This window comes from Scatophagus argus, chromosome 9, assembly GCF_020382885.2.
Source record: "Scatophagus argus isolate fScaArg1 chromosome 9, fScaArg1.pri, whole genome shotgun sequence".
NCBI classification, from domain to species: domain Eukaryota; kingdom Metazoa; phylum Chordata; class Actinopteri; family Scatophagidae; genus Scatophagus; species Scatophagus argus.
In genome coordinates this window covers 7,665,287-7,690,125 of record NC_058501.1, presented here as the reverse complement: position 1 = coordinate 7,690,125, position 24,839 = coordinate 7,665,287, and the positions used below count along the sequence as shown (strand labels likewise).

At 41.9% G+C, this 24,839-nt stretch overlaps 1 protein-coding gene across 1 annotated transcript in view; it reads left to right on the top strand.

Annotated features, from left to right (window-relative positions):
* Positions 1 to 8,768, top strand: part of znf407 (zinc finger protein 407) — a 139,578-nt gene extending 130,810 nt beyond the window's left edge. Inside the window, exon 10 of the mRNA XM_046398383.1 lies at positions 7,048 to 8,768. Within this exon, the coding sequence (XP_046254339.1) occupies positions 7,048 to 7,910 (863 nt within the window). The 3' untranslated portion in view covers positions 7,911 to 8,768. The remainder of the gene's footprint in view (positions 1 to 7,047) is intronic.
* Positions 8,769 to 24,839: the final 16,071 nt, after the last annotated feature.

The window sequence follows — 24,839 nt, the reverse complement described above, 5'->3', positions numbered from 1 at the left end:
GTAACATCCAGTGAAAGTTGGCTGCACGGGTCTTCCATTAACCGACAGTAATGTTAGCTTATTTATTACTGACTGAAAACGTTTTCTTTAGACTGAGATTTTTTGTGCTCATCATTTCCTTTAAGCTTCCAGATCTTTATATGCAATAAATATTTGATTTAAGTGAAAATGAACGGGTCAGTACAATGCTGTTAGTTAATGGGCTGAATACATACTCAGAGGAATCAGAGATGAAAAGTGAAGGTGTAGTAGAGATGGTTTCCCCAGTGATAGTGAGGATTTTTTTTCTCTTCACCTCTGACTTCTCTTCCTCCCTCTCTCTGGGGGCACAGACCTGGGGGACATGAGGTAGACAATGTTAGTGTGGACCAGATTATACTCACACTGGGTCATCCTCAGTCAGCAAAAAAAGAGCTGAGAGCAGGACACTGACCTATGCTTCCTGTGTGTGTATGTGTGTGTGTGTGTGTGTGTTCACCTCTTGAGCCCTCTCCACCTACGTCGTTGGACTACTTTATCTCATTGTCCAGGGTTTTGGTTAGTATGATATTGACTCTAAATGACCATCATGTTCGTCTATAGTAATAATCTGGCACTGGTGTGTTTGTACATTGAGGTGTTTTGTAATGAGTGAAGCATCTTAGTTTATCCATGCATCCATGTTACTCCACCTCTCTTATTTACTTCTATGTCAGGTAGTGATTTCCTGTTTGTGAGAGAGGATCACACACAGTGTTTAACTGAAAACCTGACTTGTCTTTCCGCTGCATCACATTGTTGTCCTTTAGACCACTGCAAATGAAAAAAATGTTGTTGTTATTATAAGTTCTTCTACAGTATTTGTCCTGCGTCATCGTTGAATGAAAAACACCAGCAGTCTGACCTTTGATTATGTGAGGCTGACATGAAATTTATTACTGTGTGTATTCTGATGAAAAAAAGAACAAAAAAAATTGCTTGATGGATATCTTTTTGTATCTTTTTTTTTTTTTTTTGATTTAACTTGTGTTCTCCTTCCAACCTGGCAGATTTTTGCTTGCTTTGCATTCCTATCAGATTTTAGTAATTTGTGCTCACGATGCCACAATCTGCATACTGCAAACATCATTCATCCTCTTAGCTTCCACTACACACAGTACACAGTAAAGAGACGTGTGGCAAAACACATCAGATCAGTCGTGGGAGACTCTTTAACGAAAGGAAGTAAAGAGACTGTAAACTAGAAAAATTGTCCTCTTTCCATGGGAAAGAGAACATACTATAGAGAACATTTAAAAGTCAAAAACATAAGACACATAACTTCCTGTGTGACTTATGCCAAGAAAGACTATTTTAAGAGTCTTCATCGATGCGTTATAGACTAAATATTGTGTTACCTAAACTGACAACAGAGAATAACAACACAGACATTCATTTATGTGAGCAGATTATGGAAAAGATATTCACTCTTGCTTTACCTTTCAGCCAGAGTCACCGATGGATTAATATTGGCCCTTCAGAGCCACCATATCAGTGTTACAGCCCAGAAGGCCCTCTGTCAGTCCGTGCCCTCATTCTCTGCTGTTTATTCGTCCTTGGGGTGTGTTCAGTGCGTCTCCATCTCTCTCGCTGCCCTGTCCACCCGGTGTCAATCTGGCTGCTGTATAATTGGTTGTTTTTTGGTCGGCCGGCCTGTCCTCGCTGGCGTTGATTCATGGCGTTTGTAAAGGTGACAGTAGCGGCTGTCCCTACCAGACAAAGTAGACCCATCACTAGCCGGACCTCAGCTGACCTGCTAGTTTGTGTGCACACACGCACACACACACATACACACACGTACACGCATAGGAAACACATGCAGCTTTGCCTGAGGCCTCACAAGGGAGGAGAGGCAGGTAAGGTCATCATGTACACATCTCCAACAAAGAAGATGCACACACATACACACATAAATATGAATAAACATGTACTCATATGGATGATTGTCCTTTTGCGAAGAAATTTAGCAGAAGTTACTGGACAAAACTAGAACTGTACGTATACTATATTTCAGCTCATAGTCTATATGTAGCAAGAAAATTATTAATGTATGTACATAAATCTTTATAATAGGACATACTGTATAGTACTATACATATCCTGCAGTAATATGTATAGAAAACTAACAGACTTATTGTATGAATAATTGAATACATAATAAACACAATGACAGAAACAGCATGCATGTATAATAACAAAAAGTAACGATAAAAGTTTGTTCCTATAGTACTTTTGTCAGAAGAATTCTAAATTGCTTTACAAGCACACGAGGCACGAAATCACTGAAACAGTACAAGGCATAAAAATAAAGAAAAGTCAGTCAAAAACACACGCACACACATACACACATTCACACTCATATGCAGGCAGGCCTTCCCCAGTGACCTGAATACACCCAGAACTGACACTTTATCTACTTAGCAGTGTCACCTTCAAGAGCCATTGACACACACACACACACACGCATGCCACCTCGTCTGTAAAAATCCCCCCACAAATAACAGCCATATGTGTGTCAGGTTTAGGGGTCTTCATCATACTCTTTTTAAGGCACCGACTTCATATCTATAATTGAAGGTAATCGGCTGGTAAAAGGATTGTAAAGGGTTTTGTGCTGTAGTTAAGAATTGATCATAAGCACCAGCTTTTTCATGGTCCTGCTATTGACCTTGCAATTGATTTGGTGAGCAAGTTTTTTTCCTCCTCTCTTGTGTTATGCTTTGATATACTATCATTGACTTTGCTTGCTGTAGTGTGTCCATTCAGGTTGGCGTTCTTTGTCTTTCAGCACATGTATTTTCATGTAATTCCACCCTCGTGAGAATCAGTCACGATTTATTGTGGGGTACGTTGAGACAAATTTAAGTTTTTCACATTACAACCAGTGTGGTGTCCTCACAAGTATAACCAAACTAACGTATTGGTGTGTGTGTGTCTGCGCTTGCCTGATTAAATGTGCATTGGCAAGTCAGCTTACATTTGCAGCGAGCTGACCTGTGTTACAGCGAGCGTAATTGATTGTGTGTGTGTGTGCTGGTGTCTCGGTGTTAAGGTTAATTTCTCTAACTGCTGGTAAGTGCTGTCTGACCGCTCCCCTGGCGGCCTCTCCGAGCTGAAGTAATGCCACTTAGAGGCCCCAGGCCCCTGCCACTGGCCAGTCCATTGATCCGCTGATCAATAATTGCATCTGTAGCGTACACTGAGCAGGCAGGCCCCTGCGCTGACCTGACGCTAACGCGCCGACTGGTGTGAGGCACGCAGTCACCCCGCACAAATGGTTAGCAAACTGCAGTCCGGGGATCACCTAAGGGTCTTTAAAGGGGTTCCAGTGGAGTCTCCAACAAAATTAGGTTTGGTTTAATATCAGTATAATTTCTCTCATTAGAAGTTATCCCATTTGGAGAATAGATTCACTCTCATCACCATTATCTCCTCATACAGGGCAGACAGTTGTGTTCCTCGCTTATGATCAAGATTCAACACTTTACTACACAAAGTGGAGTACAAAGAAGAATAGCAGTGCACCACCGATTTTAATCAAGTAGCCTTTGAGATGCTTCTGGACCAGTTTGACCTTTGCTGTTCTTAGCAGCCAGGGCTGAGCTCTAAAATCATTTGTGGTGGCAAATCACTGTTCCTGCAAAGAAGAGCTTCAGCCAAGACTTTTGACTGAAATTAGTATTCATTAAGTTCGCAAAATAAGTATATAACATTTTCACATATATTATGAGATCTCCACAAGTTTATTATTAGTCACTGATTCGTTTTTTTTTGTAAGATTCTTCTTAAGACATTTCTGTCACCTGAAATCAAAATGACATCATTGCCCATCTCAGCATCCTTTTCTTCTTCCTGTTGTTTTATTCCTCTCAAGGAGCCTCCATCTTGTTTCAGATCACAGCCAATAAAGCAGCCCCCCTTCCATCCTCTCACCCACTTCCTGCTAAAGGATTCAGTCAGTCAGAACACTCAAAACACATATTAAACAGGCATCAGCCTCTTGCCGAGGCCAAATCACGCTGTTCAAATGTTGTTCTTCCACCGGGAGCGCAGGACAACTGAAGAGATGGGATCTGCAACATTAACTTGATTCACGGCTGCGGCGACTGAGTGACACTCCATAAACCTCAGCGGGCCGCCGCTGGGCCCCAGCGACAGCACCCCATGGCTAATGTGAGACACTCTAGCAACGCATAGCCTCACCACCCGCACAGCACTACACACACTCTGACACACACACACAGGCTGGCGTATACATACTGATACATATAGTAGGACACATTGCACAGACACACACGCCAGTAAAACCTGACCTTAACATTCTAACCATCTATTGACACATACGTACAACATGTGAATTCAGAGATTCACATACATGCATTAACATATATTTGGCACAAAATGGCAAAATCGAGCTTTTCCAAGCTGAACGTACACATACAGTCAGGAGTTCATACACTAATATAGCCTCTCGCTCTTGAACACATGCGCACACAAACAGGTTTTATGGTAATGCAACAGAAACTGCACAACCATTGAGTTATCGTCCTCTCCAGCTGACCTCTCAGCTTGCAGCATTTTGGCGTAGGCAGTTAGCATCAGCCCTGTAGCTCTGTGTAAATAGGTAACCTCTGCTGCTCAAAATGCCATCTTCTTCTAGCTGTCTTCAACAGTGCTGACTCCCTCCACACACTAACTACTGTTCTTGTCACTTGAGATACAAATAGTACAGTTCGAATTGATATTTACTACGGACTTGTAGCCTATGTACGGCACAGTCATAGTGAATTTTTTTTACTGGTTTGCCTTTAAACAAATGCTCATTGTTATCTTCTGCAGCATGAATTGGGAGAGAGTTATGCTGTAGTTATATAGAGATAAATAAAGACTCATAGGGTAGGAGAAGAGATGGGCAGAGAGACAAAATACAGCAGCAATTGCATATTTAAGCTATAATGCAAAATGTAGCCCTGATACTGTCCTACAAAGGCTCCAGAATACCAAGAAAGCTCCCTCTTAACAAGGTCTGGGTCTGATTGCCCTGTTCTCCTTTACACAAGAAAACGGTTCCAGTGTATGTAGTAGCTCTTACCAGGTATGAAAACACGCTAGGAGAAAAATCTTCTGTGTGGAACTGTGAAAACTGCTTTATCTTCAGAAAATTACCCTGTCCATCTCCACTTAAAAGACTGCACTCTCTCGACTCTCCCAATATCAGCTTTTGTTCTGCGGCATGTAGATTTGTAAATGCTCTATCATTTGTCCTTCATGATTCAACAGCAGAAAACATCAGCTAACTTCTCTGCATAAATCAAACAAGTCTTTGTGAAAAGAGAGAGGTTGAAATCTTTTGTCCAGTGTTCTCTTTTTTAACTGCTCCCTAAAATAAACCTGGCATGTGTGGGTGTATGTGTGCAGATGTCATTAAAATAACTAAGCATCCAGCATCAGAGCTGCAACAAGTCCTCCTCTTCTCACTTAGGATAATGCCAGTTCTTTTATGATTTGTCACATTGTATGCTTATTTGACAGAAATAAGCCATCTTTTGCCACTCTTCTCACTAGATATTGGACAAGGTCGGTGATAAAAATGGAAAATAAGAGTATTTCTTTAAAGTCTTAAACAGTGAGGAGGCATCAATGGATACATTGTGTTGCAAGAAAAGACTGTTGATAAATGCTCTAAAATGAGTTTTCAATTGAACCTGGAGTATGTTTAACTCCTTCATGTACACCTTAACACCTTTAGCTTTGCTTGCATCCATTAAAAACAACAGGTGTGTTCTTTGATATTAGCATCTGAACTTTCTGTCTGCCCAGTGCTTAACAGTTCACTGTGCTGTTGGACACACAATTAACACATACAGTGTTCACTATTTCCTCCAGTGGTTTCTGTACAAGCTTGCAAAATGTACCATTCTGAGAAGTGTCTGTGCAGGACTAATGGGTTTGCTGTGACCAGACAGCTGGTGGTCAGAGCCCGCTTGTCCAAAGAGAGTGAGAGTTGAAGCTAACACATCTCTGTGCCTGTTTGCATGGGAGGAGAACAGGGCAGAGTTGGGTCAGAGACTGTTTGCAGCACAACTCTGACTTTCTGATCACATTTTCAACCTTGTGAGTGCAGGACATTAAATGTCTCTGGGAGATAGGAATATCAATGATTGATGAGTTTGTTCCTGTGTGTACTGCGAGATCTGTGTGATCTCTTCTCTTCCCTCTGGGGTAAACCTTGTACCTCCAAAATGTCAAATTTTCAGGAACCAAGCAAAAAACAATAATGTTTTTTGATATTTTCTGAAAAGGTGAGGTTTTGAGAAGAGAGGTTCTTCGAATTTCAAAGCATTTCATGAAAGTACAGATTTGTGGAATCTGCAAACTTTCAAGTGCAAACCCTGAGGTGTAACATTGCAATTTAGGGTCAGTGTATTCTTCCTGTGACAGTAATACGTGTGTGCATTATTTTTCAGCTAATCTGTGCTCAGAAGCCAAGGCGTGAACAGAGTCCCCTTTTCACTGTCTCAAATTCCCATTTTTCTGCACAGATTAGCCTACAGGTGTCTGAGCCAGGCGCTGTTTCAACAATGGCATTTCTAACACTGTTGCTATCACCTTGGAAACGCCATAGCAACCTGTGATCTGAGAGGGCACAGTGTGGCTCAATTAGCACCAGACGTAGCTCACTGCACTCATCTGCCAGCCTAATATCTCCATATTCTGTCTCCTTTCACACAGTTAGTGGCACGAATATGTGAAGTGTTACATCACCTTTTATATCAGCTTGGCTTTCTTTATAGCTTTTTCATTTTTCTCAGCAATGAGCAGCAAACATAACAAGTTCAACAGTTGTTTTTTCTGAGAACATATAACTGGCCATGTGTGGTTATTTCAAGTCCTTACAGGCCCTCAACCTTCTACTCGGTTTTGATATCATTTTTAGTTTCAGAAATCTGAAGATTGAACAAAAGCACCAGCAAAATGCCAAAAATGTGAAATGTGCACTGATGTCAAATATGTCTCTGTGTTCCCCAGGAATTGTGTCCAAGTCTTTCGAGTGTCGTCTGAAGGGTCAGGGGGCTACGTATATAGAAGCAGAAGCCGTGGACTCCCCCGTGAGCAAGAAGGGCTCATCTGAAGCGTCCGGCCACGATGAGCCTGTCCAGCAGGTCATCATCATTCAGGGCTACAGTGACGGGGAGGTGGCCATTGACCAGGCCCTGGAGGAGTCAGCTGCTGCCACCTTGCAGACACTGGCCATGGCCGGCCAGGTGGCAGAGGTGCTCCACATCACAGAAGACGGACAAGTCATTGCCTCTGGCAGGGAAGTGGCATCCGGTGGGGCCCACCTGGCCGGAGGCAGCACCCAGTATGTGGTGCTGGAGTCAGGGGAGGCTAGGGAAGGGCTGCGGGCTGTGACTAGAGGAGGGGTCACGGCCACGGCACAAAGTCACATTGTTTCAGAGTCATCCACAGCTCTGGATGCTCTGCTCAGTGCTGTCAGTGAAATGGGCCATCAGGAGGAAATGCAAGGAGAGGCAGCTGTCGTTCACGAGGTCCTGTCCACTGAGATAGCCGGGGAAGTGCAGCCGGACGTGAAACAGGAACAGGAGGAGGTGCAGGTCATCGAGGAGACTGGCCAGGAGGAGATGCAGGAGGTGCTGCAGCTTGCTGCATCCCAGATGATGAAGGAAGGTCTAACCCAGGTTATTGTTAATGATGAGGGAACCCATTATATCGTGACAGAGCTGGACAACTGCACCTTACAGGTGGAGGGAGAAGTCTATGGAGAGGCTGGGGCAGGAGACGGGGAGGTGGAACAGGCGGAGCAACATGCTGGAGAAGAGATGGTGGTCTATCTTGGTGGTGCAAATCATAATATAGTTCTGGAAGGGTAAAGGAGAGATGGTTAAACTAAGAGAGGTACATTTATCATGTAATTTAGTTTTACTTGTTTAATTACATTAGGCCAAATGTTTGCCAGTAAATATCTTGCAGTTTTCTTTTTTTATTTCACCCTGTTTGATTCCTTTTTTAAAAAAAAAAAACATCCCCTCTTTGTTCTGTTTTTTCCTATCTTCTCTTGGGCTATGCTAAACTCAGGTTAAAACTAAATTTATTTTAAGAGAAAGTGACAGAAGAAGGTTTTGGTGTTAATTTAGTTAACTTGCAATCCTCACAACCAATGAGACTATATAAACCCCTTGATTAATGCCATGCATCTCAAGGAAATGAATATATTTCCTCCTGAAATATGTTTTAAAATGCGTCTAATATCCCGAGAATTAAATTGTTCATTATAAAGGAAAATATGTATTCCACGTTCTAGAGGCAACAATGTTTTTTTTTTGTTGTTGTTGTTGTTTTTTTGCAAATTCTTCTGTTCTTTATAATATTTCTGTTTAATATTACCTTAAGCTTTGTTTGTTATGTTAGAATGTTTTCATGTGTCAGATGACACAGTGGTTTATTAATTTCTGTCTATTTTCCAAAGTTTGTTGCTTTCAGGTGTTTGTAATGATTAGTATGTTATCAGTTATGGAACAATAGGTTGACTTATTTTGAAAATTTCCTAAACAGATCTTACACATGATTACTGCAAATGTAACAGAATAAAAGTAAAATAATAAATAGTCATACATTTCATTTTTTTGACAATCCCAGTGCTGTTTGTCAGCTCAGCTTTTGGGAAAGCTCTGAAAACCATTAATGCAATTTCATTTCTGACAATAAAGATTGAGCCTAATTTTTATCAACTGTGCCCGGATTTTGTTCTTAGTCGTATTGTCTGTAAATCGTCACATCAAGCACACATCTCTGCATCAATATTGCAATTACATGTGCAGTACGGAAGCCTCAAACGAGCAACATGCACATCCATGCATCAACTGAGAGCTCCCATCATGCTTGCTGATCACCAACACGGTCATTATCATCACCATTATCGTTACCGTCATCATGATCACCGTCATCCTAATCGTCATCCTCTCTTCCCCCATCAGGACCATTCTGTTCACTGCAAACAACACGTTGGTGCTTTTTTCCCCAGCAGTATTCAGCACTGGAGGGAGAATCAATATTCATTTAGGCCTGCACTAACAGGCCCGCTTTCTGATGGAGTGAGTGGGAGAGCAGTATGACGGCTGCAAACACAATGGCCAACCGCTGAAAGTAGAGAGACAAAGCACTCATACACACCGAGGGCATCAAAAGATCATCCCTTTAACACACATACACACACACACGCGTACACCTCACACGCAGAGCGGGAAGGTGGGCTGAGAGTAAAAGTGGTGGAGGAGTGGGCAGGAAAAATGAGAGGATTACAGATGGATGTTGAGAGAGGTGAGGCCAGAGAGAAGTGAAAGAGCAGTGAATTCCACAACCACACAGTGAGAAGGGAGCCTGTAATTTCACATCACACCTGTCTGCCTTTCAGCCTGTCTTTGTCTCCTGGTCCATGCTGCATTTAGAAACTCAGTCTGCTCAAGCACTTATTTTTCCATTCAGTGAAGATAGGCATATTTAACAGAGGTCACACTCTCTGTATGAGCATCCATATGTGCCGGTGAGCAGGAAAGTTTGTTAACATCCACTGAGTGGTCCGAAAAAGAAAAAGAAAAAGAAAAAAAAAAAGCACCAGATCTGTTGTGTGTTTTATGATGAGCAAGCATAGTCTAAACGTGATGAACAGTGAACAAGTTTCTTATAGGTTATGACTGTGCCAACCAAAGAGTGACTTTCATAAGAATTGTTTTTAGTAGCTTGAAAAGCTAAGGATAAAAAGAAAGGTATTTTATATGTGTAGCATAATTTTTGGTCTCTTCTGTTCTGATAATCGTGTTGTGACTCCTTGGATTTCTTTCATGAGCTCTCGGAGGATTCCCAACCCTGGGGCTGTTTTAAGTAAATGCATATTCTAAACAGAAGCATCAAATTGTCTTCATGAAGTGGAGACACATTTTCTTTTGATTTCTAAGTGCGGATGTGCTGTATCACTTGCTTGTTTTGTCTGTGTTTGGCTGACATGTCTAACACGTGAGCATGTATAGTGTTGTGATGTGGTGGTCATAGTGAGTGACCTGAGCTAAGCTGAGTTCATGCCCTGCACTAACATCCCCCAGTATCGCTGTGTGTGCTGGTGTTCTTGATCTCGAGAGGAATGTCTGTCTGCGCCTGCTTGCTTGCACATTGTTCTACATGTCTGACTGAGTGATTGTGTACTGTATAGTGTGCATCTCCACCCTCCCTGCGTATGTCCCTAATCAGAGCTGGAAGGCTCATTATTAACTGCAGCAGGCCACTCGTGTGACATGGAAGAGAGAGAAATTAGCAGCTGTCACCCAGTGATGAGTTCATTTCCTGACAGGCCTCTGCTCTGAAGAGTCCTGCTGCAGACGACCAGACGGCTGATGGAAACCTGCTGCTGAAGCTTAATTGGAGAGCCGGAAAAGGGCATGGGGGAGGAGGGATGAGCTTGGATGGAGAGATGAGGGTAAAGAAGTGGGAGCAAGGGTGGAAGTAACATTAAGTGTGTAACTATTGGAAAAAAGAAAAATGAAGAAAAAGAATTTTGACTTGTTAATTCACAGTAGGCGACTGTGTTGATATTATACTGCTTGTTCCTGTACAAGCAATAATGTAATGTATATAAGAACAACTGTGAGGTACTTAAATGTACTGCTGCTGCTAGTTAGTGTTACTAGTTACCTCAATAAAGATTTTGCTTGCAACACATTATGATCATTTTGCAAAATATTCTGCAGTTCTGTAGAAAACTGCTCAGAAGTAAGTAAAATTAGCCACACCCTAAAATCAAAATGCTGCTTGCCCTTTATTGGAATCAAACAATATAATTTGTGGTAAATAATAATAATGCACATTCACACAGAAGCTACGTGGTTAGAACTAGGTAAATTCCACGTTTCAGTTAAAATAGGTGCGTTAATTTCTTAACTTATGTTACATATACATATGTAAGAACGTAAGTACTAGAAAGCAGGGGATGAGCGTCGAGATGGTTGAACGAAGCATAGAACATCAATTCAGACAAATTCTACATATTATATCTTAGGATCTGAATACGTGTACCCGTAACCCACCATGGGCTGGGTTGGAGTGCAGTATATAGTCTCTGTATGTGGAGTGACACACACACACACATACATAAATGCATGCTCACACAGACACTGCCCTAGACAGAAACACTAACTTGCATCCTCTCCCGGGGGCAACTTTCATCACTCTCCTGGGGACAACTGAGAGGGACAGGAGTGAGGATGTGGGCTCCTCTCTCTCTCTCTCTCTCTCTCTCTCTCTCTCTCTCTCTCTGTTTCCCTGAGTATGATAAATATGGCAATTCTGTTTAGTCGCCATCTATAGAAAACATATCAGCCCGAGGATCATTTTCTTAATGTCTCCGCTATTAGTTTTGCCTTCCCTTTGGCAGTATTAGCATGCCGGCTGATACGCTCTGCTTGTGTGTGTGCGTGTCCTCAGGGCTCCAGGTACAATTCTATTAAACCCAACGTGTTTGTTTGTTTTTTTTTTCCTGTCTGTCTCCTGTACATGTGCCCTGCATGCTAGAACCTTGGATCCTGGTGTGCACATACATCCATGCTAACATCGATAGGTCACATATGGCTGCATGTACAGTCAGAATCCAGTGTTTGTTTTTGTCCTTTTTGTTCTTGTAAATCAATAGTTGTTTGAGGCAGAGGTGGAGTGCAGTGGAAGCCACAGTTCAGTTATGGTTCATCTCTTCCATGGGAGTTATTATGGGAAAATAGGGAGAAGGTGGGAGGGAAGGAGGGGGTATATGAGGAGCCCTGCATGGCTCTTCTCCCTTTCTCTTACTTTTCCAATGTGGCTCTGCATTTGTGTCTTTGATCATGTTAATCCCTGCCTAGCGCCCCCCCACCCCCACCCCGGTCGCCCTACCATAGACTCACTGCCACACACACCTCAGCGTCTGACAGAAATTGACAGCCTACTCTATCCCACACATACACACCCTCTCCAAAATGGCAAGCATTCTCCTTTCTTCCATAGAGCAGTTTACCCCTACCCCAAATACAGAATAAAATAAAATACCAGGCAGGCAGTCCCATTGACAGTTTGCAGCACTTCATTAAGGAGAAGCAGTGATTGAAAAGGGATCTGATTAGCTCACCATGATGAGATAGCAAAGTTTCAACCTTGAACCAGAAACAACTGTAAGTGCTTTTTAATCAGGCACACAACACTGAGAAATAGCACTTCAAAACATAAAAGAGAGGGAGTGAAAGACAGAGGATTTCAGGCTGAAAGGAAAGTAAATGTTGAAGCAAAGTGCAGATCAGTGGGAGGCCTATTCCCTCTGCCCTTACAAGAGCATCACTTTTTCAACACTGTGCGCATCATGGAAGAGAAAGTTGAAATTGAATTGAGCTGAAATGCTCTAAAAACACTTCCAGTTTAGTTTCTTCTCCATTTATATTTACAATATTTAAATTATATAGACCCCTTGAGGGTAAGAAAATGTCATGCCTTAAATTTGTCCTCTTGAATTAAACAATTTGACATCCTCAATTTTATATCAGCGGCCTTCACAGAATCTGATTCACGTGTATAGAGTCTGAGAAGTCTGCACACTAGCCTGCGCCAACACGCCACTCTGTTTAAATAGCAGATCTTCACTGTCAGCCTGCGATAACACCTTTCTACATAGCTGCTGCAGCCATCTGCTTCATGTCAGCCCTGCCATATAGGGGTTAACTCTGTTGGTATATTCATTTTAGCAAAACAAACAGCATGACAGATGAAGAGAGAGAAAAAAATACTATGATGTTTTTTCTTGATTAAGAAATTATTTCATAGTAAGGTAAAACTTACATTTTTACTTGGCAAAAAGGTGGGTAACACCAGCTGTGCGTGCTCACAGGATACATTAAACACTGTGCCAACAATGAAAATGCATCCAAACACTGCATGAACATGAAGCAAAGGGACCAGTAGTGAAAAAACCTACAGCCAGGCTATCAGCTCTTTGCCACAGAGGTTTTTTGATCTAAATCATAAGCATGCTAATATGCAAGTTTAATGTTTACTATTTTAGTTTAGCATGTTAGCATGCTGATATTTGCTTTTAACCCAACCTACCTGGGAAGGAAAACAAAAGTTTAGCAAGTGTAAACCAAAGTACTGGACATACTGAAATGTTGACCAGATGATGGTATCAAGTCAAAATTTAGAGACCACCATCTTTTATTCATTCTCAGGGTGGAATGAAGGTCAAGCAAGCCATCCAGTAGTTGTTGAACACATTTCACACAGAACCAGAAATGTCAGGAAAATTCACCTGAGCCATTAATGTTTATCTTGAATATAACCATGAATATCTGTACGTTGTAACGTTCATCTTGACTATGAATATCCGTACAAAATTACATAATTATCCATTCTAGGGTTGTTGAGACATTTCAGTCTGAACCAGCACAGTGGAGCGATTGACTGGCTTTGTTATCTCTATAGAGACATTCCACTTGCATACCAGAAAAACAATAGACACCAAAAACGACATTGTTCTCTATGAACTCCCTAGAACAAAGGGCAAGCAGCTTATATCATCTCTGTTCATCACTCCCTCAACAAATATCATATCTGTTGTCTCTCCCATATCTTGTGAAAATAAGTACACTCTGACTTTCTATATTTTGATACAAAAAAATATGGCTAATATTTTCTGACAGAGGAACAGCACAACATGACCAATATTAATCCTATCTTGAAAGGCTTGCTCCATTTTTCTTGTGTATGTGCCTTTTTTGACATTCACAAAGCTGATTGATTGACCACAGCTTGGGAAACCCAATTCAAATGTTATTAATCTTGCACCATTTCAAAGGGCTGTTCAAAATGTATTTGTCAGTATTCTTTACTAATTTAACACAGTGAGGTCCTATCCTGTGGCTTCAACTAACTGCATATTGATACTGCTGAAAACTTGGACCTACACAGTTTTCACAGAGAAACAGGAAAAGACTTACGAACGTTCTTAGGGCAGATGTGACAGCTTTGAGATGGAAAAATGGTCTCAGTGGTCTCACAGATTGCTCTTGCAACACAACATTGTTTTCACTTATTACACCTGTACTCCGGTTCAGTTGGACTTTAGTCAGTCTGTGAAATGATTATGAATGGCCCCATGTGTGTTTGCATCTACCATTTAAATGATGTGATTAAATCGAGAATGTCAAACATCTCTGTGCGTGAGTGAAAGTTTTATTTTGCAGCAGGCTTTCCTCTTAGTCACCCCCTCATGTCTATTACTTTTTTTTTTCAGTCTCTTACTTCTTTCTCCTGATGTACAGCAAAGAAGTCAGGCCTCAACTCTCTGGGTGATCTCATTTGCTGGATTGAGTTTTAGAGTCACTGATATTGGATTAGATGTGATAGTACTCCTGACTGTGCCACTGGAGAAGTGCAGTCCCAAATTTATGGTGCTGCCAATGGGTGGTGTCTGTGTCATTCAAAAGTACTCATATTATTGGCTAATTCCCTCATCCCCAGTGATCTGGTTGGCATTTTAGCCCACTAAAAAACCCTACATAGGAGTTAGCCTTTCAGTATAATGTTCTCAGGGAAGAGGAATACGTCATTTTCAAGGATTTATTCCCAAATTGATCTTAAACATTTCTGAGCTTGTTATAATTTCTCTGGTTTTCTCTTAGCAGGGTATTTCAAAGCAGGACATAATTGCGGTGTGCTTCCCTCCCAGCCACCCTGACCGTCTGCCTTTTAACCATCTTGCATGGTGAATTGAGCCCCACATTTGTGAAGTGTAGCCCTGGGAGTCCCCTAGTGGCCCCAGCCTTGCTGTAACAAGCGTGGGGGGCCCCTGTGGTAAGTGGTCTCTTGGGACCCCAGCTCTGATCTGGCCGTCCCTGGGGCCCTGTTAATTCCTGCTCTGCTCAGAAAGCCTCGCCACTCTCCACTGCTCTCCTCCTCCTTGTTCTCACTTTGCTCTCCTCTTCTTCTTCATCCACCCATCATACTCTCTCTGGCACTCTCTCTCTCTTTCTGTTCTTTATGTAGAAGGTGTGCTGTCAGCAGGGACCTTGGCCAGTCTCATTAAAAAGATGGTGGAGGTTGTGAAGTTGTGACAGTGACAGAGATGTGCAGATCAGTGGCAGTGTAGTGTCGTGGCTGGAGAAACAGCCCATGAACTGATTCCTGCTGTTATTCGGTTAATATATGATGTGTAAAAACAGCCTAGTTTTCTTTAGGAAATCTGGCTAAATTGGATGAGTGTCTAAAATGTTCAGTGCCAACACACACTGGAAGTAGTGTGCTCTATAATGCATGTCGCATACCTACCTGACCTTTGCACCTTTACTTCCAAAGGTGTGAAGGTCAGGTAGGTGGGTGGGCATGTCGCAGTCCTATTTACATAGAGGAAGAAGGAGAGACATATTTTTTTTTATCCATAACCATGATGATACCACCATACTTCAGTTGCTACAATCGGATAGTGATACCTGCATCTTTTTTTGAAATCTGGATCAAAATATCTTTGCTCTATTCAGTTCAAACAGTACTTGGCATTTTGCTTTGTCTGACAGTGACAAGCAAAAAGAGAAAAGAGACAGCAATGTCATGTCACAAAGGTTTTGGGACAGAGTCTAACGCAGGATGCTGCAGTTATAACTACATTAGTCAGCTGAGCCACCAGAATGTCCCACCAGCTTTTCCATACTGCATCAATAAAATTTTGGGGCTGTGATGTTTATCTGAACTTGAATCTTGAATCTTTCCCCCAAAGTGTCTCTGAACAAAACACTGGAACCCAAGTTTTTCTAGACAAATGAGCCACAAAAAGGCCATCACGATCTTTCAAACATCAAGTCTATCTTTTTTAAGCTTTTCTATCTGCCCTCTGCCCCTTCCTTCCTTCCCCTCCCTTTCTCTTTCTCCCTCCAGTCCTTCCACCCCTGCCCTGTGGCAGGGCTAAGAAGAGGCTGAAGCAGAGGGGGGGTAGGGGGTCTGTGGTAGTATAAGGGGGAGGCGTGTACATGGAGGGAGGAAAAAGGGGGAGGCGTCCAGATCATGCCGGGCGACTCCACAGGAGTGATAAGAGCGAATAAGCTGTCAGCGTGGGCGTCGGATGGGCCTTATTGTTCATATTTAGATGGAGGAACAATGGCGGGGTGTCAGGCGCCTATAGTTCATAATCTGCTGATGCTGACCAAGTGTCAGTGTGATCCATGAGCACTGAGGCTCCTGAATCCTTAAGCAATCCCCCGTAGGAATGTCATGGGGGAGAGTACAAATGGGACAGCATCTGCCGGACTATAGATAGATAGGTATAGCAGAAAGGGAGGGAGGAGAGAGAATGGAAGGAGGGCAAAGAAAAAAAGAAAGGATAGAAAAATGAAGTAGAGAGAAGGAGGGTGAGACGAATCCAGGGAGGACAAAATAAAAGGCATCAAAAAGGAATTTGCCAAAGGAACGATGGACCAGATTTTCCCTCAAAATGAGAACTGCTAATTGTGAACAAGTGTGGAGGAAAGCACCTGTGAGGAAAGATGGATAGATGGGGGGATTAAAACGAAGAGGCAGGAGGGAGAAGGCGCAAAGGAGGGGGGAGCTCTGATTGTGAGGGGGCCTTTAGCTGTGTGAGCTCCCACCTGCAGGTGAGACAGAGAGGAGAATGGGCGTCAGATTAGAAGGGGGCCCTGAGAGCTCCTTCCCCCACAATGAAGGCTTGATTCTGGGCAGAGAGATGCCCCTGAGGCGCCAGGCGCACCCTGGAGCCGTCACAGCCTATCAGCTGCTTTTCTATAGTTGTCTTGATCGAAATGCAACCGCGCTGCCCTCGCACCGCTTCAGCTGTGACAGATGACAATTAATGGTGATTCTTTGATGGAGACTTTGAACAGATCTTATCAAGCTTGAGAGCGTGTGTTTGTGTTTTGTGACAGCACTTTGAAGAATTGTAAAGAGGCACGCAAATCTGCACGCACACATGCACACTCTCAAGTCACGTGTTATGCTGCCGTTCTTAAATGTGTCACAATGAAAATGCCCCCCCAGGCATTCTTCATTTACTGTCACAACTATTAGACATGGAAGGAGAGAAAAATAAGAGATGGTATCAGTAACGCATGAGCTACAGTAATTAGCCTCCTGATGCAAGTATGTGTACGTGTTTGCATGTGTGTGTGTGTGAGAGAGAGAGAAAGATGCTGTGTTAATGCACAGCACACAAATGAATGCGAGTGTTTTCCTGCATCTGCTGAGGGCTCTCATCAACAGAAGCCGTGTAAACTGGAATCACTGTTTTTAGGGCTGAGTCGCAGATTCTCTAAATTATATATCATCTCCAGTGACTCATAGTCATACTATAAGCTATGCTAATGCCTCCATTAGTTTATGAGCTGACATGAGAGGTAATGTGAGCCCTGTCATACCATGCTGATTCCTGCCAAGGCCCCAGATCTTCACTTTCTCTCCTGCCTTGTTCCCTGTGCTGCCACCTTAGCATCTCCCCTAACCTCTCCTGAGCTGGTATATGTGCGTGTGTGTAGTTTTGAGGACAAAAATCTGTTTACACAGTCACATTGTGAGAACCTGCCTTGCTTATGGGGACAAAGCACAAGTCTTCACAACATAAATCTTTAAATATTAGGGTGAAGACTTGCATTAAGGTTAGATTGAGGTTAGATTTAGGTTAAGGTTAGGGTTAGGATTAGACAAGTAATGTTTGTTGTTATGATTAGGTGGTGGCTAAGCCTCCAGGAAATGAATATCTTAAGTGTTATATCTTCAGTGGCTATGAGTAGTAATGGTAAAATAATTTCAAGTTTTTGATGCATGTTGTTTTGAATGTACAATCTCATAATCACAGTTAAGGTTTCAATTTAGCTTCGAACAATTAATTATTATAAATAAATGAAAGCTAGTCCTTAAAGGTTGGGAAAAAAGAAAACCTTTTCACTCTAAAGAAATCCAAATGCGCTTACTGTATTTTGATGTTCTTTTGTTCAGTTTGAAATTCTTTCATGACTTTTCACAAATGTATGATATTTAAAGTGTAACATAAAAAAGGAATATGGCCTTATAGCCGCTAGAAGGTTTTTAATGTGAAATATCTGTATAGTACCTGACTGTTTCAGTCAGTACTATACAGGTAGTCAGCTACATTAGATACTATACAGACATATGTTTTAATCAGAATTTTAGTTAAAAAAAAAAAAACTACCAAAAAAATGTAAAGAAACAACAGTTTTGGCATAAGGCCATCTATGTATTGTGCTGCAGAGCTGTCTACTGAAGTTACCACTTTGTACCTCTGGAGGTGATAGTCCAATTGCCCCCATAGTTTTAGCTGGGTGATGTACTATGGCAACTATGGCAGGTTGGTGGTTGGTGGTAGTTTCACAAGCTCTCTTAGGGGTTTAAACTAATAAGTAAACAAAACAAACTCAGAAAATATCAAGAAAGTAAATATTCTTACACACATTTTCCTTATTAAATACAACTGTATGCTTCTGAATTCACATTTCTCTCTTTTACCATACAACAAGCTTCATTGACTTGAAATAAAGCTCAACAAAACCATCTTGATTTGTCTTCTCACTCACAGCCATCTATGGTTTGGTCAAAGTAAATCTTCAGTTCACAGAGTAAGGCGTGAAAACATTCTAGCTTCACATGTTGTTTTCACCTGCTGCTGGGGCCCGATTCTTTCTCACTTCTCTGTTGCCTTCTCACCACTTTCCTGTCCCTGCCTGCCTTGTCTTCTTGTCCCCAGTGTCCTTGTTGGACTCACCGTGAATCCCCTCTGTACTGTATCAGTGGTTGTCAATCTGAGCTTGATTAGTCTCGGAGCCTGTGTCCAGTCCCAGTCTGGCGTACTGCCGTTTTATTGCCTGTATACAAGTTGCCCCTTTAACAATAAAAAAACCAAAACTCCAACTTTAAATCCGTAAAGCGTGACAGGTTGCCATGATCCAGCCCCTGGTCTCACCGGATCTCATTACCCAGAATGCCACAGGTCCTTCCGCCTGTTCCCTTTGCAATGTGTTGGCCTGGGTCTGGTGTCTGTTCAGCATCAAGTGTTTCATGCTGACGTCCAACAAAAACACACAGCAGTCATAGTTGGGTTCAGTGGCTGACACTGCAGAGGCTTTCCCTTCCACGTTAAACGCCACTGACATCACTGAGAGCTTAGCCAGTCCTTCACCACGCTCCCAAAGGCTGAGACTCGCCCTCAGTAATCAGTGGGTAGATCCCAGAACACAGACATGTACATACAAAGAAAAATTAACTGGCGTCCATTCATTTGGTTGAAACAGGACAACACAGACACTCAGTGACAGGAGACATACAAATGTACAAACACACACACATACAGTATGCAAACCAGACTCACTCTGTCTATGTCTATCTACGTGCAACACTGTCCTGTCAGATGAGCCACCCAGGCCCTGAAGTCTCTCTCAAGTGAACTTTTGTCTTTTTTGTGAGGACATGTGAGTCATTTTCACTGTACCACACACTCACCTGTATGGAAGTTTACTGACAAAACTTTGTCACGCAATTTTTTTAAGCAACACTTGTATGCAGACCTTGTGTACAGCCAGTATGAGTGCAACCTCATTTAAACTGTACTGCATTTATCCCTGAAGAATGAATAAAACAAGAACACCTACTCAGTATGCACAAAAGTAGTCATTGTATTCTGAGGATTCAATACTGTGCCCCAAGTTAGAATCGAAAACAAGAGGCTATGGCTCATCTCTGACATGTAATATCATCTTGCATGGCAAGATCAAAGGAGTTTGTCTATAAAAGCAAGCGGACAAAAGAGCATCCATATGACACCAAATGTACTACTGTACTGTATTCCAGGTTGCAGCCACGTGACTTTGGATGAGAACATTATGTACATCAGTGATAACATCGTGATTTAGCTTGTTATAATCGATGAGGCTGATCCAAATCTATTTCCTCTCACATGACTAGCAGCAGATTGTGATATGTGTCTCTTAACCAGGCCCATACACACTTCCTTCCTCCAAACTGTGCATAGACTGTATCCCTTGGGTGTTTAATGACAACACCTCTGAAATGTTACCCTCACTTCACAGAGGAGCCTCTTGCTTCAGCAGAGGTGTGGCAGCTGCCTGTAGTGGTGGCCTCAGACATCACTGTGTGTGTGTGTGTGTGTGTGTGTGTGTGTGGGGGGGGGGGGGGGGGGGGGGGGGTTGCCACAGCCCTGGAGAGCACCTAGTGGAAAAACAGTGAGCACAACAGCAACAATACAGCTATAGTGCAGCTACAGTCATCCACAGTACTGTACGTGGCAATCTGGGAGTTAACTAACTGCCTCAGGGTCGACTTAAGGGCTCTGACTGCTGGCCAACTCATCGTTTGCGTCAGACTCCATTTCTTCTCTTGCAGTCAGGTCACCACCGACTAGTACCAGTTGGCATTTGGGGACCCGGCAATATTTGCATCAGACCACAAATCCCTGGTTCCAGCACACCTTTTCTCTCCTTTCTCTGGTACAGAAGCAGGAGTCATCACAGTTTGCTGACTCTCCAGAGGAGGCACATTACAACAAGAAGTTGGTGAGAAAATAAATACTGAAAGGACATTTTCATTACTCTTTCTCAAGTTTTCATGTCTTTTTTAATCTATTATGGCTCAGAGAGTCAGTGGATACATTTTTAATGTTCAAGTTCATTAAATACATCTCAAATGTATGCACACAAACAGAATTTCTTTAATACATTCAGGATCAGTTGCGAATCACTCAGTGCCTCAGAATTTTCTGTTGATGAACATTCTTTCTCCAGATGATGCTCTTGTCTTTATTCATCGAAAGATGAAAAACACTGTATGCGAGGTGTTCAGAATAACAAATGCAGAAGCTTTCATGAATCAATCTGTTATAATTAAGAAGTAATACATTCATTTACATAAAAATGTTGCCCTTTATTATTAACAGGTGAAGTTGTAGTACAATACTGACCGTGACCAAGAAGTTAAGATTAGCACTTACTATGAATGAGGAAATTGTCAGTCTTGCCAGTTTCTGCAGTTGAATAATCCTGAACCAACACATCAACATTTTGACTAAATGATGTTCCTCTCCTCTTCACACAACTCTCTTGCCAATTTAAAGGGAGAACAGCTCGCGTCAATTATGGATGTGCACTATTGAAATGTTCATGTGATAGAGGGTAATAGTAGAGAACATGTTTTATTACTTAATTGAGTGGAGTTCCAGCAGGCCTTGTAAATGAGGAGTGACAGTAGGCGTTATCGCAGAGCGCCCTGGGTAATTATGTTCGGCTAAGTCTGGCTCGGAGGAGGTGAGACTCTCACAGTGGTTATAAACAGCAGAGTTAGACGCACACACATGCACAGAAGCTGTGTTATTTCCAAGGCAAAGAGCTCAGTGTGTGAGCAGTGGGAAGTCATTTATTGCACTGAATGCTTATCAATTTAGACTTCCATCTCAAGACTGACACTCTCTCAAACAGGATTGCACGCCACAATTAGCACATGTAACAACTTTGAAATCAAAAACAAAAACAAGCGTGTTTGAAGCACTCAGTCCTGGTGAGAGGTGTAATCATGTTCAGGGCAATTACACAGGTTTGTTGTTCTCTGCAGCCATGTTATGTACCTGTGGGATGCTGATTGACTCAACAATCTAATTAGGTTTCGTTATGTAGGCTCCACAACATGTTACAATTGCCAGGGAGGCCCATAAAGTACACAGGGCAACAAGGTCATATTCTTATAGCATCACTGTGTCTCGTTTTCTAGCCTGAGAATTTATAGCAACCCTTTGAAACACAAAGACAGCTTTCAAAGTAAAAGAAATGTTCACATTTGGAAGACTAAATTAAAAACCCTAAGCTAGTGACAAGATGAAACCAACTAAGTTTTGGTATTTTACTTAAAAAAATAAACTGATTAATTGATTTAGTGATAACTGATTATCTGGACAATTGTTTATTGTTGACCAAGATGTGAAAAATAGAAAAACAAACAAAAAACAAAAACCTTGAAATACCTTATACCACTGCTATGACAAAATGCTATCCTAGTAAAAAAGAAAAAAAAAAGTTTCATATTATCTGCACTTCCCTGTGTTGAAAACTGCTCCTCCATGATGTGAAATATTTGACGAATAAGAAAGATAAAGACCTGGAAGATGAGCAGTGTATGATGGAGAATCACAGATGTTATGGGGAGGGGAAGGCGCGGGCCGTGTGACACGTTATCTATGAAAATGAATAAAGCGAGAAGAACAGAGGATCAACACTGTGAGGGCAAAGTCTCCATAGACTAATTATTCCTGTGACAAAGTGGAAACTGTGCCACCATTGTCCCTGCTCCACCCAATCAAACATGTAGCGAAAACTGAAAAAGAAAGTCTCTCTTCTCTGATACATTTATTTTAATATATAACTCTAGGTGAAAGCAAAGGAGAGCCTCTGATTAAGTGAAGAGAATGTACGGTGTCGCCCACCTTTGGGGCCCTCCTTAAGTGTCCTTAAATAAGATAATAAGGGCGGTGGGCAGAAAAGAGAGGACTTTGTCTGCTGGCATTAGTGCGATGGCCATGTTAGCGGTGATATCTTTGAGGGGGGATAGTGTGCCAGTAATGAGACAGGGTTGCCTTCCTTTGCCGGCCTAATTAATCCTACATTTTCATAGTGTATAATCACTGCCCACAGTGCAGCCTTCTACTGGCCAGAGAAGAGAGACGCCGGAGCAGTCTCTATCTGTTGCTCTATCTTTCTCTCTTCCTGCTCTTCTCCTTTCTTCCCTGTGCAATTTATTACACTGGTATCCAGAGTGAAGTGAAACCTCCCAGTATGGACCTATCTGTCATCTCTACATTATCAGGAAAACACACTGCCTACCATATTGTGCTACAAGAGGCTCCGGCAAATTACTATTTTTATGGTACATGATAAAGGAAATGCTGCCTTATGTTCAAATATTTTACTGTCTTAGAGGAAATGGGAAGGATTGAATGGTTTAGATTGCTGTGTGTGTACGTTTTGATCTTTCTCTGTGTGTGTGTGTTTGTACATGTGTGTGTGTGTGTGTGTGTGGTGGCAAGTGCTGTTACAGCTGATGGATAATGCAGTGGTCGATTACGGTCTCATAAAAATACACTTCTGAAGTGTTAAAATGCAATAAAGTTTTTACATGTAATACACTGCCAAATAATGGAATAACTCCATACTGATATGATAATATTTGAAAATGAATCACCTCAAGCCTTTATTCCAATTGTTGTTAGAATAGGAAACAAAAAAGACTAGCGAAAAGATGAAAACACTTAAAAACATTTTGATTATTTCATGAATGATGTTCAGATTTTTTTTCTTTTACTTTTGGCAGATTTTGATGCCCTCATAACATATTGCGACACATTATTTCTCAGCTATTTATGAAGAGTATCTATTTCTATGCACTCTTCATAGACAGCGGTATGTGACAGGGATTGTTTTCATTGTTTTCATCATTTCTGCAATGGCCCCTGGACTGGAAATGCATAGAGGACTGCAGTGTCTCGCTATTCAGCGGCATTGAAGCCATGTTGCAGAACGATCCCTGAGATGATAAAGAGAGGAAAGTGAAAAGTCACATCCTGTCACATCTCATGATCTCTCGGCTGAAATGTGAGGCCTGCAGGGCCTTGAGGGTGACATCTTCCATATACCAACACACCACAATGCAGTGAATGAAGGAGGAGGAGAAACAGAGGGGGTGGACAGTATGGAGGGGAGAGAGAAGGAGAGAGAGGAGAGGGGTGGAGCATAAGGAGAAAAACAGAGTGGAGGATTTAATGGTAAATACGCCTGTGTAGAAGCAACTGATGCCGTCCCTCCCTATCTCTCTGAAATCCTATTTCTATCTCTCTCTCTCAATCGCTGTCGGTGTGAGACAGATACCCCAACCTCAAAGTGACAGGCCCTCAAACGACTTGGCGAGGAAACCAAGCATTAATTAAGTCATTGCCGGACTGTAATTTCCTTGAGAAGTGAAAAAATGCACGAGAAAAGGTTACTGAGACCTTTTCTGTGTCAAAATTACCATTCGTCATGAATATTAATGCACCTAATGAAGACAACCTTTGCTTCATCAAGAATGTTCTGGAGCAGGGTGCCACACTGATAGACTCTCCCTGGCTGTTTTTCTCCTTCAGTCAGGAGGGGAAGCTGGCACACACACACACACACACACACATGCAGAGTAATGCACGCACAAACTGAGGTTTACCCATCTGAATCACCCACATGCATCTTTTTCTTTATGTGAAGCAACAATTCCTTTCAAATGCAAGGCGCCATATTTGAGCAAGCTGTTTATGAAAGCAAGCGGTGCAGATCCTGGAGCAAAATTATAAGTCATATATTATGATTTATTGTGACACTGATCTGCACTGAAATGCTTACAGTAAGTATGGTGAAAAAAATGTGTTCCATTATGTTGTTATTATTTAATGTTTTATTACTGTTGAATTATTTTATAGCATCCAGTAGACCTATGTGTTTTGGATTTTTAAGTCAAAAATGGGTTAAAATGGACATAAAAATAGATTTTGTTGATGGACAAAGTCTTGAGGAGAAAGTTCACCCAACAGTTTTTGTAGGAACTTTTTTTTCTCCGTGTTGGAGGTAGTTGCAGTTATAACTGTTCACAGTGCTGTTTGTAGATAATCAGTAAGTAACAGACATGTAATCTCAGCAAGAAGATGTTACTGTTGAATTAAATGCCTTGGAGCAGAACATGACAGATTTTTACACCTG